The sequence below is a fragment of the Nerophis ophidion genome, linkage group LG28 (genome assembly GCF_033978795.1).
Source record: "Nerophis ophidion isolate RoL-2023_Sa linkage group LG28, RoL_Noph_v1.0, whole genome shotgun sequence".
Taxonomy (NCBI): Eukaryota; Metazoa; Chordata; class Actinopteri; order Syngnathiformes; family Syngnathidae; genus Nerophis; species Nerophis ophidion.
Window position 1 is genome coordinate 25984017 of NC_084638.1, and position 16737 is coordinate 26000753.

The following is a 16737-nucleotide window of genomic DNA, read 5'->3' on the forward strand; positions in this document are numbered from 1 at the left end:
TGTACATAATTCTGTTTGGATACGCAAACAGCAGGTTTTCAATGATCTCGCACACGCTCACACTGAATCTTTATTTTGGTATGAAAACCTGCATTTTAATCTTTAATTTAAACACGTACGATAAATATGTGTCTGGCATTATTAGTCAAGCAAAAAGCTTGAAATTCGTTTTAAAAATGAGTCAATTATAGTAATTTTTAATCAATGATAGACTTCATTGGACGAGTGCAGTAAATATGCAGTAAACGCTTAAATGACGTCATGACGCGTAGTTCCTCTGACACTCCCGCACTTTTCACATCTCGCGAGAACAGCGCAGCGCTGCCTTGTGACGTCATGTGCGTTAACCCTCGTGGAAGCACGTCGACGGAGAAAAGAAGGGAGCCGAACGCTAATAAGTCAGTCTTGTTACTTTTTCTCCAGTTTGTAAACATTCACGTCGTATAAAATACATCTTTGAGTCTTTATTTAGGGATAAGATCGTCTCGGTGCGCGAGAAGCATTTTGCCGCGTTTCGTGCTGACTTAGCTTAGCTCGCTCGTTAGCTTAGCTTGTTAGCTGCTAACAGAAGTTGTCAACACATCGCTAAGTAGAGATTAAGTGTGAGTGTCAAAGTGTTGGCATTGTGTGAAAATGTCTACATTACACATGTTGAGAGAGTTGGTGGACCAGCGACTAACTGCTGCCGCCCAAGAAATATTTGTAGTGTTAGAAAGAACGATAGCAGAATACGAGGCGGAACTTTCTAGAACAAAGGAGGAGAATAATCAACTACTGGACGCTGTCTTCAAGAAACATCAAGTTGTGCTGCACAGAACAGGTTTGTTGACTTCTTACTCTCACATCTTTACTAACTTTATGACATTTGGAATATAAAGCGTGCTCACAATGACAGACAACAAAGTGTCGGTTTGCAACTTGCAAAGTTACATTTATTTATTTTTTATAAAAACATCAACGACTGGCTTATGTTACCATTAGTGATCTAACAGAACACACACATATATATCTATATCCATCCATCTTCCTCCACTTATCCGAGGTCGGGTTGTGGGGGCAGCAGCCTAAGCAGAGAAGCCCAGACTTCCCTCTCCCCAGCCACTTTATCCAGCTTTTTCCAAGGGATCCCGAGGTGTTCCCAGGCCAGCCGGGAGAGATAGTCCTCCCAACATGTCCTGGGTCTTCCCTGTGGCCTCCTACCGGTCGGACGTGCCCGAAACACCTCCCTAGGGAGGCGTTCGAGTGGCATCCTGAGCAGATTCCTGAACCACCTCATCTCAGCCGCTGCTCTGAGCTCCTCCCGGATGACAGAGCTTCTCACCCTATCTCAAAAAATCAATCAATGTTTATGTATACAGCCCTAAATCAAAATAATCTCAAAGGGCTGCAAAAAAGCCTAAACGACATCCTCGGTTCAGATCCCACAAAAGGGCAAGGAACAACTCACAACCCAGTGGGATGTCAATGTGAGTGACTATGAGAAACCTTGGAGAGGACCGTGGATGTGGGGGACCTCACATCTGGTGTCCACCTCTAGTGGACACCAGACGTAATAGACGTCGATTGGGTCTAGCATAATATTGTGAAAGTCCAGTCCGTAGTGTGTCTATCATAATAGTGAGAGTGCAGTCCATAGTGGATCCAACATAATAGTGTGAGAGTCCAGTCCGTAGTGGATCTAACATTATATTGTGAAAGTCCAGTCCGTAGTGGATCTAACATAATATTGTGAAAGTCCAGTCCGTAGTGTGTCTATCATAATAGTGAGAGTGCAGTCCATAGTGGATCCAACATAATAGTTTGAGAGTCCAGTCCGTAGTGGATCTAACATTATATTGTGAAAGTCCAGTCCGTAGTGGATCTAACATAATATTGTGAAAGTCCAGTCCGTAGTGGGTCTAACATAATAGTGAGAGTCTAGTCCATAGTGGATCTAACATAATAGTGAGAGTCCAGTCCATAGTGGATCTAACATAATAGTGAGAGTCCAGTCCATAGTGGATCTAACATAATAGTGAGAGTCCAGTCCATAGTGGATCTAACAATAGTGTGAGAGTCCAGTCCATAGTGGATTTAACATAATAGTGTGAGAGTCCAGTCCATAGTGGTGCCAGCAGGAGACCATCCGGAGCGACGCAGAGATGTCCCCAACCGATGCACAGGCAAGCGGTCCACACCGGGTCCCGACTCTGGATAGCCAAGCACTCCATCCATGGTCTCTCTAAGACCCATGTAGTTTAGTTTATTAAGGATCCCCATTAGTCTACACCGCAGTGGAGACTATGTGTTCTGGGGTCCAGGCAAAAAAACATCAAACACTATCACAAAACAAAATATTACAATGCAGTACAACATGATCAAATAATAAATTGTTGTAATACAAAAATAGCAACAACAAAGAACAAAAAAAAACTACTTCGAGTTTACATAATAATGTTCATACCAAAGATAAAACCAGCAATATAAAAAAATATATATCTGAGCTGCTACCTTACCGTGGTAGAGGAGTTTGCGTGTCCCAATGATCCTAGGAGCTATGTTGTCTGGGGGTTTTCATGTCCCCTGGTAGGGTCTCCCAAGACAAACAGGTCTTAGGTGAGTGATCAGACAAAGAGCAGCTCAAAGACTTCTATGGAATTACAACGAAATGAACCCAGATTTCCCTCGCCCGGACGTGGGTCACCGGGGCCCCGCTCTGGAGCCAGGCCCGGAGTTGGGGCACGATGGCGAGCGCCTGGTGGTCGGGCCTGTTCCCATGGGGCCCGGCCGGGCACAGCCCGAAGAGGCAACGTGGGTCATCCCTCCAATGGGCTCACCACTCATAGGAGGGGCCATAGAGGTCGGGTGCATTGTGAGCTGGGCGGCAGCCGAAGGCAGGGCACTTGGCGGTCCGATCCTCGGCTACAGAAGCTAGCTCTTGGGACGTGGAACGTCACCTCACTGGGGGGGAAGGAGCCTGAGCTAGTGCGCGAGGTAGAGAAGTTCGGGCTGGATATAGTCGGACTCACCTCGACGCACAGCAAGGGCTCTGGAACCAGTTCTCTCGAGAGGGACTGGACCCTCTTCCACTCTGGCGTTGCCGGCAGTGAGAGGCGACGGGCTGGGGTGGCAATTCTCGTTGCCCCCCGGCTCAAAGCCTGCACGTTGGAGTTCAACCCAGTGGACGAGAGGGTAGCTTCCCTTCGCCTTCGGGTGGGGGGACGGGTCCTGACTGTTGTTTGTGCTTACGCACCAAACAGCAGTTCAGAGTACCCACCCTTTTTGGGTACACTCGAGGGAGTACTGGAAAGTGCTCCTCCGGGTGATTCCCTTGTCCTACTGGGAGACTTCAACGCTCATGTTGGCAACGACAGTGAAACCTGGAGAGGCGTGATTGGGAAGAATGGTCGCCCGGATCTAAACCCGAGTGGTGTTTTGTTATTGGACTTTTGTGCTCGTCACAGTTTGTCGATAACAAACACCATGTTCAAACATAAGGGTGTACATATGTGCACTTGGCACCAGGACACCCTAGGCCGCAGTTCCATGATCGACTTTGTAGTTGTGTCATCGGATTTGCGGCCTTATGTTTTGGACACTCGGGTGAAGAGAGGGGCGGAGCTTTCTACCGATCACCACCTGGTGGTGAGTTGGCTGCGATGGTGGGGGAGGATGCCGGACAGACCTGGCAGGCCCAAGCGCATTGTGAGGGTCTGCTGGGAACGTCTGGCAGAGTCTCCTGTCAGAGAGAGTTTCAATTCACACCTCCGGGAGAACTTTGAACATGTCACGAGGGAGGTGCGGGACATTGAGTCCGAGTGGACCATGTTCCGAACCTCTATTGTCGAGGCGGCTGATTGGAGCTGTGGCCGCAAGGTTGTTGGTGCCTGTCGTGGCGGTAATCCCAGAACCCGTTGGTGGACACCAGCAGTGAGGGATGCCGTCAAGCTGAAGAAGGAGTCCTATCGGGTTCTTTTGGCTCATAGGACTCCGGAGGCAGTGGACGGGTACCGACGGGCCAAGCGGTGTGCAGCTTTAGCGGTCGCGGAGGCAAAAACTCGGACATGGGAAGAGTTCGGGGAAGCCATGGAAAACGACTTCCGGACGGCTTCGAAGCGATTCTGGACCACCATACGGCGCCTCAGGAAGGGGAAGCAGTGCACTATCAACACCGTGTATGGTGCGGATGGTGTTCTGCTGACTTCGACTGCGGATGTTGTGGATCGGTGGAGGGAATACTTCGAAGACCTCCTCAATCCCACCAACACGTCTTTCTTTGAGGAAGCGGTGCCTGGGGAATCTGTAGTGGACTCTCCTATTTCTGGGGCTGAGGTCGCTGAGGTAGTTAAAAAGCTCCTCGGCGGCAAGGCCCCGGGGGTGGATGAGATCCGCCCGGAGTTCCTTAAGGCTCTGGATGCTGTGGGGCTGTCTTGGTTGACAAGACTCTGCAGCATCGCGTGGACATCGGGGGCGGTACCTCTGGATTGGCAGACCGGGGTGGTGGTCCCTCTCTTTAAGAAGGGGGACCGGAGGGTGTGTTCCAACTATCGTGGGATCACACTCCTCAGCCTCCCCGGTAAGGTTTATTCAGGTGTAATGGAGAGGAGGCTTCGCCGGATAGTCGAACCTCGGATTCAGGAGGAACAGTGTGGTTTTCGTCCTGGTCGTGGAACTGTGGACCAGCTCTATACTCTCGGCAGGGTTCTTGAGGGTGCATGGGAGTTTGCCCAACCAGTCTACATGTGCTTTGTGGACTTGGAGAAGGCATTCGACCGTGTCCCTCGGGAAGTCCTGTGGGGAGTGCTCAGAGAGTATGGGGTATCGGAATGTCTTATTGTGGCAGTCCGCTCCCTGTATGATCAGTGTCAGAGCTTGGTCCGCATTGCCGGCAGTAAGTCGGACACGTTTCCAGTGAAGGTTGGACTCCGCCAAGGCTGTCCTTTGTCACCGATTCTGTTCATAACTTTTATGGACAGAATTTCTAGGCGCAGTCAAGGCGTTGAGGGGTTCCGGTTTGGTGGCCACGGGATTAGGTCTCTGCTTTTTGCAGATGATGTGGTCCTGATGGCTTCATCCGGCCGGGATCTTCAGCTCTCACTGGATCGGTTCGCAGCCGAGTGTGAAGCGACCGGAATGAGAATCAGCACCTCCAAGTCCGAGTCCATGGTTCTCGCCCGGAAAAGGGTGGAGTGCCATCTCCGGGTTGGGGAGGAGACCCTGCCCCAAGTGGAGGAGTTCAAGTACCTAGGAGTCTTGTTCACGAGTGGGGGAAGAGTGGATCGTGAGATCGACAGGCGGATCGGTGCGGCGTCTTCAGTAATGCGGACGTTGTATCGATCCGTTGTGGTGAAGAAGGAGCTGAGCCGGAAGGCAAAGCTCTCAATTTACCGGTCGATCTACGTTCCCATCCTCACCTATGGTCATGAGCTTTGGGTCATGACCGAAAGGATAAGATCACGGGTACAAGCGGCCGAAATGAGTTTCCTCCGCCGGGTGGCGGGGCTCTCCCTTAGAGATAGGGTGAGAAGCTCTGCCATCCGGGAGGAGCTCAACGTAAAGCCGCTGCTCCTCCACATCAAGAGGAGCCAGATGAGGTGGTTCGGGCATCTGGTCAGGATGCCACCCGAACGCCTCCCTAGGGATGTGTTTAGGGCACGTCCAGCTGGTAGGAGGCCACGGGGAAGACCCAGGACACGTTGGAAAGACTATGTCTCCCGGCTGGCCTGGGAACGCCTCGGGATCCCCCGGGAAGAGCTAGACGAAGTGGCTGGAGATAGGGAAGTCTGGGCTTCCCTGCTTAGGCTGCTGCCCCCGCGACCCGACCTCGGATAAGCGGAAGATGATGGATGGATGGATATATGTGTGTGTGTATATATATATATATATATATATATATAAACCCCTTTTCCATACGAGTTGGGAAATTGTGTTAGATGTAAATATAAACAGAATATAATGATTTGCAAATCCTTTTCAACCCATATTCAGTTAAATATGCTACAAAGACAACATATTTGATGTTCAAACTCATAAACTTTATTTATTTTTTTGCAAATAATAATTAACTTAGAATTTCATGGCTGCAACACGTGCCAAAGTAGTTGGGAAAGGGCATGTTCACCACTGTGTTACATCCTTCAACAGTCCGGGGTCTCCGCTGTCGTATTTTACGCTTCATAATGTGCCACACATTTTCCATGGGAGACAGGTCTGGACTGCAGATGGCCCACGTAGGTACCCGAACTCTTTTTTTGCAAAGCCACGCTGTTGTAACACGTGGCTTGGCATTGTCTCGCTGAAATAAGCAGGGGCGTCCATGAAAAAGACTACGCTTGGATGGCAGCATATGTTGTTCCAAAACCTGTATGTACCTTTCAGCATTAATGGTGCCTTCACAGATGTTTAAGCTACCCATGCCTTGGGCACTAATGCACCCCCATACCATCACAGATGCTGGCTTTACAACTTTACGTGGATAACAGTCTGGATGGTTCGCTTCCCCTTTGGTCCGGATGAAACAATGTTGAATATTTTCAAAAACAATTTGAAATGTGGACTCGTTAGACCACATAACACTTTTCCACTTTGCATCAGTCCATCTTAGATGATCTCGGGCCCAGAGAAGCCGGCGGCGTTTCTGGATGTTGTTGATAATTGGCTTTGGCTTTGCATAGTAGAGCTTTAACTTGCACTTACAGATGTAGCGACCAACTGTATTTAGTGACAGTGGTTTCCTGAAGTGTTCCTGAGCCCATGTGGTGATATCCTTTAGAGATTGATGTCGGTTTTTGATACAGTGCCGTCTGAGTGATTGAAGGTCACGGTCATTCAATGTTGGTTTCCGGCCATTACTTGGAGTGATTTCTCCAGATTCTCTGAACCTCTTGATGATATTATGGACTGTAGATGTTGAAATCCCTAAATTTCTTGCAATTGCACTTTGAGAAAGGTTGTTCTTAAACTGTTTGACTATTTGCTCACGCACTTGTGGACAAAGGGGTGTACCTCGCCCCATCCTTTCTTGTGAAAGTCTGAGCATTTTTTGGGAAGCTGTTTTTATAGCCAATCATGGCACCCACCTGTTCCTAATTAGCCTGCACACCTGTGGGATGTTCCAAATAAGTGTTTGATGAGCATTCCTCCACTTTTATCGGTGTTTGCCACCTTTCCCAACTTCTTCGTCACGTGTTGCTGGCATCAAGTTAATGGTTATTTGCAAAAAAGTTGTATGAACATCAAATATGTTGTCTTTGTAGCATATTCAACTGAATATGGCTTGAAAGGGATTTGCAAATCATTGTATTCTGTTTATATTTACATCTAACACAACTCCTATGGAAACGGGGTTTGTATAGAACTACTTTTTTTGCCATAGACCAGGGGTGTCCAAACTTTTTCCACTGAGGGCCGCACACTGAATCATCAAAGCAAGCGGGGTCATTTATTTAAAAAAACTATACAATATATGTATAAAAAATATACATTTAGGCCTCCACTCAGAATTGATCCCGGTGACCCTGGTAAAAATAAAATGTTAAAAATGTGTCATTATTCAGTATTATTATTTTTATTATTATTCAGGTTTTAAATCTCTAGATCAACATTAGGTCTATCTGTCAATATGATGTTTTTAAAGATTTAAGTTGTATGCTCTTTTTGTCAAAGAAAAACATGTTTTTTAATTGGAAAGAAAACACACAATATGCAATATTTTCACCCAATAAAATTTATAAGTAGAATGTTTGAGATTAAATAATATTTGGAGCCGTAAAGAAGTAAACAACTCATAACACCATTGATTTTAATTCACTATTATTTTTCGTGCAATGACACTTAAAAACAAAACACACTGATCCAAAAGGGTCCTACTCATTAAAGTGTTAAAAAAAATTATATATATATTTTTTTTACTGTTTACTTTTAACACAATGGCCTCGAGATGAACTTCAGATCTATCCGTCAATTATAATTTTTTTTTTTTGTTTGTTTTTTTTTGTTTTAGGCCATTCTTTAAAAAAAAAAAACAGCTCCGTTTTTTATATGGCAAACACAAAATATCCAACATTTGCCCCCAAAAATATCTCCAAGTGGAATATTTAATGTGAGGTAATTGGAGCCTTGAATAGGTCAATAATAGATTTTGATTCACTATTTTTTAAAGAAAGAAACAGCCTGCATGGCTGCTTTGTGTTATTAGAGTAAACATTGCAACATGTTCTTGTTACATTTCACCTGTTTGCTCTTTTATATTACTTTTATGTTTTTAATTTTTTTCCAAAGTGTATTTAAAATGTGTTGTGGGGCCGTTAAAAAATGACCTGCGGGCCGCACTTTGGACACCCCTGCCATGGACAGTTGGCCGCTAACACAGGATTGACTGTGTTATAGCTTTTATATTCACGTGTTAATTTATCGTGTCAAAATCTCCCCAATCTTGTTCCGTACATATATATATAATATATATTATTGATATTTGTGCTGGATTGTGATGCAAAAATGTGTTTGTCCAATTATATTTCTAATGTTAATAATGTTTCATAATTTATTACCTGCCCCAAAACCTCCCCAAACTTGTCCCTATCGTTTGTGCTACCTCTGTGCTGCAAACATTTTTAATCAAACGATATTTTTCACGTTAACGTTTTAGAATTATCAATTTAGTTATTATCCATAACCAGCACCCTTCACCCCCCCACCACTTTGTCAAAATCTCAACTTCTACTTGTATAGAATATTTTCACAGAGCATTAAAAACTGTTCACAACCTTTGAAAAATATATATTATCATTTATAATTAGAGCCTTCAAAACATGAAATAACAGCCATTTAGTCACCATTTCAGTGGCCTGTAGTTATGTTCTTCCGTAGATTACAGTACTCACTCATAGCATCACCCGGCCACCACAACATGAACACTATGCGGAAATAACCAGACAATACATCTAAATGCGACAACAAATATCTATATTTCATATGCATAATTTAGTGTATTCTGCGGACTATATAGTGTGCTGCTATTTAAGTGACACCCATAATATTTTAGACATGTTCGTTGTGAAATGAGGTATTTACGCATAAATATTTTGTAAATGTACTTACATGCCTTATTTCCTGTAACGCGGCAGTAAAACGGCCGATTAAACAAAACAGAAGTCATCGTCATGGACCCACGAGCTGCGCAAGCTAGCTCTCCAATCAGCTAAACAGACTGAATAACTCCACGGTGGCGTTTTGGCAAATTTACTGAGGAATTTGTGAAACTGACACAATACGAAAATAATGCCGTTGTAAGTTAATAATACAAACAAAGGCGCTCTTAACTTTGTTAACATATTAGCTAATGATGTTAGCTTCGTTACATTGCGATAGCACATACAAATATGCATGACAACACTCTTACAGACATCACACGTGGGATGGTTTCTTAAGTAAGAGTTGTTTTAGTTATATTGTAAAACTTACAAACCTTGCTTAGAGTGATGGATGAAGTATCCACACGAGTAGAAACGCTATGGTTGACCAGAAGAGACAAGTTACATTCTAACTTCCTGGTCAAAGCTCAGTCTAAACAGAAGGACAATGAAGTCATCTAAAAATGACGCCATGGCACAAACAATAACACACTTATTCAGTGTCTGCTTGTTTTTTTTAAAGTATTTGCATGATGGCCATAAGCAAAGAAAAATCCATAAATTAGCCGCACTGTTTTTAAGCCACAGGGTTCAAAGTGTAGGGAAAAAAAGTGCGGCTTAAAGTCCGCAATGTTAATATTAGCTTCCATGTCCCTTGGCAAGTTTCATTGCAATAAGGCGATTTTGGTAGCCATCCACAAGCTTCTGCTTACATTGTTTGACCACTCCTCTTGACAAAATTGGTGCAGTTCAGCGAAATGTGTTGGTTTCTGACATGGACTTGTTTCTTCAGTATTGCCCACACGTTTAAGTCAGGACTTTGGGAAGGCCATTCTAAAACTTTCATTCTAGTCTGATTTAGCCATTCCTTTACCACTTTTGACGTGTGTTTGGGTTCCTGTTGGAACACCCAACTGCGCCCAAGACCCGTCCCCATGATTTTGGGATGTCCTGAAGAATTTGGAGGTAGTCCTCCTTTTTCATTGTCCCATTTACTCTCTGTAAAGCACCAGTTCCATTGGCAGCAAAACAGCCCCAGAGCATAATACTACCACCACCATGCTTGACAGTAGGCATGGTGTTACTGGGATTTAAGGCCTCACCCTTTCTCCTCTAAACATATTGCTGGGTATTGTGAGAAGTTGTGGCCTGCTGCAAAACATCAAATAGTTTTCTCCTTCGCTGTATACTTTGAGTGTGGGGACAAGTGTCTCCAATATTGTCCACACCTGTCTCCATCTAAACACAGCAGCGTCTCTTAAACACACGGCAGGAAGTGAGGGAAAATGAGCTTAAACCAAGCGCTTGGCTCCGTTTACTCCGAGGGGAAATCTCCGCAGCAAAGTCTGTGTCGTTGGTCCGCCATGATTATCAAGCCAAACACCGCTAGACTTCCACTTGCCCAAAATGCAATAATAAACGACGGCTTTTTTGGTCGTTAAAGAAATAAACAGTGTTTCTAACCGTCGGTGAGTAACTTCCTTCTTAATAAATGGAAGCATTATGTCTGAACTGAACACTTATAAGATACTAAGAGTTGTACTATCTGTTTGAGACCCCTGTAGTGTCACTATGATAGAGTGTAGTGTCACTATGATTGATAATATAATAATAATACGATATGTAACTACGAGCTTCATTCACAGACAGAGCGGTCGAGCGAGTCAAAAGCCGGAAAAAATAAATAAATATATATATATATATATTTTTTTTTTTTACACATTTGTGGAAGCCGTAATTCTTTCGTGGTGGGCCGCCACAAATAAATGAATGTGTGGGAAACCCTGGATTTCCTCCTGCAGCTCAAAAAGGCAGCTGTGATCTTGGCTCCTCCATTGGCTTCTGTCAGAGACACTGGCGGTCACCTCAGCCATCCGACCTCGAGGTATGTCTTTAAAATCTCAATAAAACACTATTAAAACAACAAGCAGATAAGAGATCTTCCAGAATTATCCTAGTAAATGTGTCTAATTACATCTGAAACGCTCACACTGCCGCCTCCCGGAGCCGTCGCTTTTTTTTTTTTTTTTCTAGTCCTTCACTATCAATATCCTCACACACAAATCTTTCATCCTCGCTCGAATTAATGGGGAACTTGTCGCTTTGGTACGATTTGCTCTTACTGCTGGTGGCTCCCATTATAAAAAATGTTCAGATGTGAGGAGCCCTACAACCCGTGACGTCACGCATACATCATCTGCTACTTCCGGTACAGGCAGGGCTTTTTTATTAGCGACCAAAAGTTGAAAACTTTATCGTGGATGTTCTCTACTAAATCCTTTCAGCAAAAATATGGCAATATGGCCAAATGATCAAGTATGACACATAGAATGGACCTGCTATCCCCGTTTAAATAAGAACATCTCATTTCAGTAGGCCTTTAAGTGTAGTGTCACTATCATAAAGTGTAGTGTCACTATCATACAGTGTAGTGTCACTATCATAAAGTATAGTGACACTATCAAAGTTTAGTGTACCATCATAAAGTTAGTGTCACTATCACAAAAGTGTAGTGTCACTATCTTATTAAAGTTTAACGTCACTATCATTAAGTGTAGATTCACTATCATAAAGTGTAGTGTCACTATCATAAAGTTTAATGTCACCCATAAAGTGTACTGTCACTATCATCAAGTGTAGTGTCCCTATCATAAAGTGTAGTGTCACTATCATACAGTGTAGTGTCACTATCATAAAGTATAGTGACACTATCAAAGTTTAGTGTACCATCATAAAGTTAGTGTCACTATCACAAAAGTGTAGTGTCACTATCTTATTAAAGTTTAACGTCACTATCATTAAGTGTAGATTCACTATCATAAAGTGTAGTGTCACTATCATAAAGTTTAATGTCACCCATAAAGTGTACTGTCACTATCATCAAGTGTAGTGTCCCTATCATTAAGTGTAGTTCCATTATCATAAAGTGTAGTGTCACCATCATAAAGTTAATGTCCTTATCATAAAGTTTAGTGTCACCAACATAAAGTTTAGTGTCACCATCATAAAGTTTAGTGTCACTATCACAAAAGTGTAGTGTCACTATCTTAAAGTTTAATGTCACTATAATAAAGTTTAGTGTCACTATCATTAAGTGTAATGTCACTGTCATAAAATGTAGTGTCACATCATAAAGTTAAGTGTCACATCATAAAGTTAAGTGTCACATCATAAAGTTAAGTGTCAGTACCATTAAGTGTAGTGTCACTATCATAAAGTTTAGTGTCTCTATCATAAAGTGTAGAGTCACTATTAAGTGAGTGTCAGCATGAATAAGTGTGGTGTCACTGTGATAAAGTGACACTACATTTGTTCTCACTGCAGAGCACTCTGAGTGTCTGGAAAAGTGCTAAATTACTTAAGCAACTCTTTGAATTTTTGACCACTCTTGACAAAATTGGTGCAGTTCAGCTAAATGTGTTGGTTGACATGCACTTGTTTCTTCAGCATTGTCCACACGTTTATTAAGTCAGGACTTTTGGAAGGCCATTCTAAAACCTTCATTTTCGCCTGATTTAGCCATTCCTTTACCACTTTTGATGTGTGTTTGGGGTCATTGTCCTGTTGGAACACCCAACTGCGCCCAAGACCCAACCTCTGGGCTGATGATTTTGGAGGTAATCCTCCTCTTTCATTGTCCCATTCACTCTCTGTCCCATTAGCAGCAAAACAGGCCCAGAGCATAATACTACCACCACCATGCCTAACGGTAGCCCTGGTGTTCCTGGGATTAAAGGCCTCTCTTTTTCTCCTCCAAACATATTGTTGGGTATTATGGACTTTATGCTGTGCTCAGTGCGCCCTGGCCTTTTCCCCTGCCGACCACTGAGGGACCTGTTTTTATTTGTAATTCATGGTGTGTACTTCTGCCCCATCACCTTTTGTTGTTTTTTATAATTCTACCTTGCCTCCCGTCTCTGCATCCTGGAGTTGCATCCTTGATCGGTTGTAAACAAAAACAGGCCCAGAGCATAATACTACCACCACCATGCTCGACGGTAGAAATGGTGTTCCTGGTCTAAACATATTGCTGGGTATTGTGGCCAAACAGCTCCATTTTTGTTTCATCTGACATCACATGGACAAAGATCACACCTTCCGAAAGAAAATTCTGTGGACAGAATTATGTTCCTTACAAGTGTTTGTAAACTTTTGATGGCGACTGTATGTTGGTGCCGGACAATGTCTCATGTGACTGAGCAAAACTGGCCTTCTCTAAAGCACGCGTTTGTCTTCTCGTGTCCCGCAGACGTCGCTGATGAACATCTTGTCCACCTGCGGGAGGAAGAACCACCACCCTTGTGCATAAAAGAGGAAGAAGAGGTACCACAGCCCCCGAACATTAAAGAGGAAGTGGAGGAACACGGCATCAGTCAGGAGGGAGAGCATATTGAAGGACGGGCGGAGTCCCCAGCGACTGGTGTCCCTGTGAAGGGTGAAGATGACGAGGTCAAAGGTGAAAGTGAGGAGAAGATGGAGGCGGAGTCTCCAACACAACACATGACAACAGAAGCTGATGGAGACCACTGTGGAGGATCACAAGCAGACAAGATCTCAGCTCCACTATCAGATAGTGAGGACACCACCTCACACTCTTCTAAAACTGATAGTGAGGACACGTTTTACCCTCCTGACACTGATGATGAAGACTCTACAGACGACAAGACATGGGACCCGGACAGCCCTCCCTGGAAATGTCCTCACTGTGACAAACGTTTTGGCCTCAAAAACTCCCTAAACAGACACATAAAAAATCACACCGGAGAGAAACCGTTCCCGTGCTCGGCGTGCAGTCAAGTATTCAGCCTAAAAGCAGACCTGATAAAACACGCGAAAATTCACACTCGAGAGAAACCTCTTTCTTGCTCATTGTGCGGCGTACGTTTCACACAGAGTGTAAGCTTGAAAAGACACATGCTAAGGCACACTGGAGTGAAACCATTTTTCTGTTCGGTGTGTGGGACGGGCTTCTCTAGAAAGGACAGATTGAACAACCACATGACAACACACACGGGAGAAAAACCTTTTCCCTGCGCAACCTGCGGCATGCGTTTTTCAAGGAAGGACTATTTGAAAGAGCATACAAGGAAACACACCGGGGAAAAACCTTTTTCCTGCTCAACCTGTGGTTTATGTTTTATTCGGAGGATCCAATTGAAAGAGCACACCAGAACGCACACCGGAGAAAAACCCTTTTCCTGTTCTGTGTGTGATTCCAACTTCGTCCGAGAGGGTAGTTTGAAAATCCACATGAGAATGCACACCGGAGAAAAACCGTTCTCCTGTGCAACCTGTGGTCGGAGTTTTTCAAGGAAGGGCCATTTGAGTTGTCACACGAGAATACACACTGGGGGGAAAGTGCTGAGTTGCAGTGTGTGCGACGAAACATTCTATCACCAGTACCAACTCAACAAACACCAGTGTGCTGGTGGGAACAGCGGCACTAAAATAAAAAAGCGCTCCGCGGCCCTCCACCAGGATCCGGATGCTGATCAGGACCAACATCGAAATGTGATCACTTGTTCCTTAACCAATTTCTGACATGTCCCGGCACTGATATTCAACCAGACTTAAGTTTTATTTTGTTATGACACAAAGTACCTACCTGACAGTCAAACAAAGTTCCTTTTAGTTACTTTTCACTTCAATAGAAAACTTGAAAATATGTAAAATAGTCCTGCACCTGGCAGCTGCGGTCAATCCCCCGGCAATCGGCACACCTGAAGTTGATCAGAGGTTCTGCCTTCAAAAGCCTGCACAACCTGCTTTTCCGGGCCAGAACGTAGTCTTCTGTTCAAGTACACTAGCCCTTCGTTCCCGAATTTCCAGCTGTGCGCCTCGTCTCACCCCGCGTTTCCTCTGCTTCCCTGACTGCCTCTTGGATCTCGACCTCCCGCTTGGACACGGACCTTCTGTGAAGACCTCAACGGCGGAGCAGGCGTCAGACGGTAGATGTATGAACCACCCCCTTACCCCCTGGCTGCGATGGCGGAAGAAGGCACCCCCACATACATGTGGGCCCAGTTACGGGGAAATAACGACCCAAAACATGAACGAATAGAATAGGGTCCACAGTTGTCTTCGACTCCATGCCACTGGACCCTGACCAAGGATCGTGTGGTGACTGCACCATCTCCCCACAAATACTCACACTCGCTTACAGTGACTGCCGATGATGATATATGATACTTCATAAAGTTAAATAATATGGCCCCTTGTGGTCTGTGCCGTCTACTCCCCTTCACCCCTTGTACACAACACTTCTTTATGATAGACATTTTTGTTTGTACGAGCAATTTTAAACCAGTGCTGTACCCTTTGCATGTGACCTTGTCGAATAAGATTTCTGTTTTTTCATAAATAATTGCTCTGAATCCTTGAGACGGTCAATCTGGGCACCCCAGTTCCAAGTTGCCAGTCGGGCTCCTTTTTATGCCAGCCCTGCCCCTTCTGTCAGTGCTGGATCATTCCTTTCCCTTGCTTCGTGATCGTTGTTTCGCTTGCGCCTGTATTGGCAGGTTTCCCGTGCACTCCCCAGCTGCACCGTTTCTACCTTGCTTTTCACGTAGAGTAAAGTGAACCACCGAACGTAACAATAAGAATGTACAGTATTTACCTTGGAGACTGGCCTTCTACGGTCTCTCCCTCCAGCTGCTTCTTTGTCATACATGCCGTCAGCAGCTTGTACATACTTTCATGGATAAATGTTTGCCTTTTAAACATCTGCTCTGTCAGGACAAGAAAACTTGCAATGTTGTGTTAGTAAGTCTTGAGTAAGATGATCAAAGTGATGTTTGACAATCAGACACTGTTATTATGCTAATAGGCCATTTTATTCTTAAATGATCAATTAAATTAATTTCATGGCACAGCATGTCTATATATGTATGTGCATATATATATATATATATATATATATATATATATATATATATATATATATATATATATATGTATATATATGTATATGTAATATATATCATTATATATATGTATGTATATATATATATATATATATAATTACCATGTATTGATTAACGTGGACCCCGACTTAAACAAGTTGAAAAACTTATTCGGGTGTTACCATTTAGTGGTCAATTGTACGGAATATGTACTGTACTGTGCAATCTACTAATAAAAGTATCAATCAATCAAAAATCAATATGTATATGTGTGTGTGTGTGTGTTAGGGCTGTGAATCTTTGGGTGTCCCACGATTCGATTCAATATCAATTCTTGGGGTCGCGATTCGATTTTATATCGATTTTTTTCGATTCAACGCGATTCTCGATTAAAAAATGATATTCAAAAGGATTGTGTATTCATTCAATACATAGGATTTCAGCAGGATCTACCCCAGTCTGCTGACATGCTGGCAGATTAGTAGATTTAAAAAAAAAGAAGAAGAAGCTTTTATTATTGTAAAGGACAATGTTTTATCAACTGATTCCAATAATGTAAATTTGTTTGAACTATTAAACATTGGACACAGTGTGTTGTCAAGCTTATGAGATGCCATGCAAGTGTAAGCCACTGTGACATGAGGGATTTTTTATCACTGCTATGCTGAAATGATAACTAATATTGATACTGTTGTTGATAATATTCATTTTTGTTTCACTACTTT

General features: G+C 43.7%; 1 protein-coding gene across 1 annotated transcript in view; it reads left to right on the forward strand.

Annotated features, from left to right (window-relative positions):
* Positions 1–16737, forward strand: part of LOC133544942 (zinc finger protein 142-like) — a 79161-nt gene that overhangs the window by 14081 nt on the left and 48343 nt on the right. The window contains exons 5-6 of the mRNA XM_061890189.1: positions 606–820; positions 13360–14646. Coding sequence (XP_061746173.1) covers positions 606–820; positions 13360–14646 — 1502 coding nt within the window. The remainder of the gene's footprint in view (positions 1–605; positions 821–13359; positions 14647–16737) is intronic.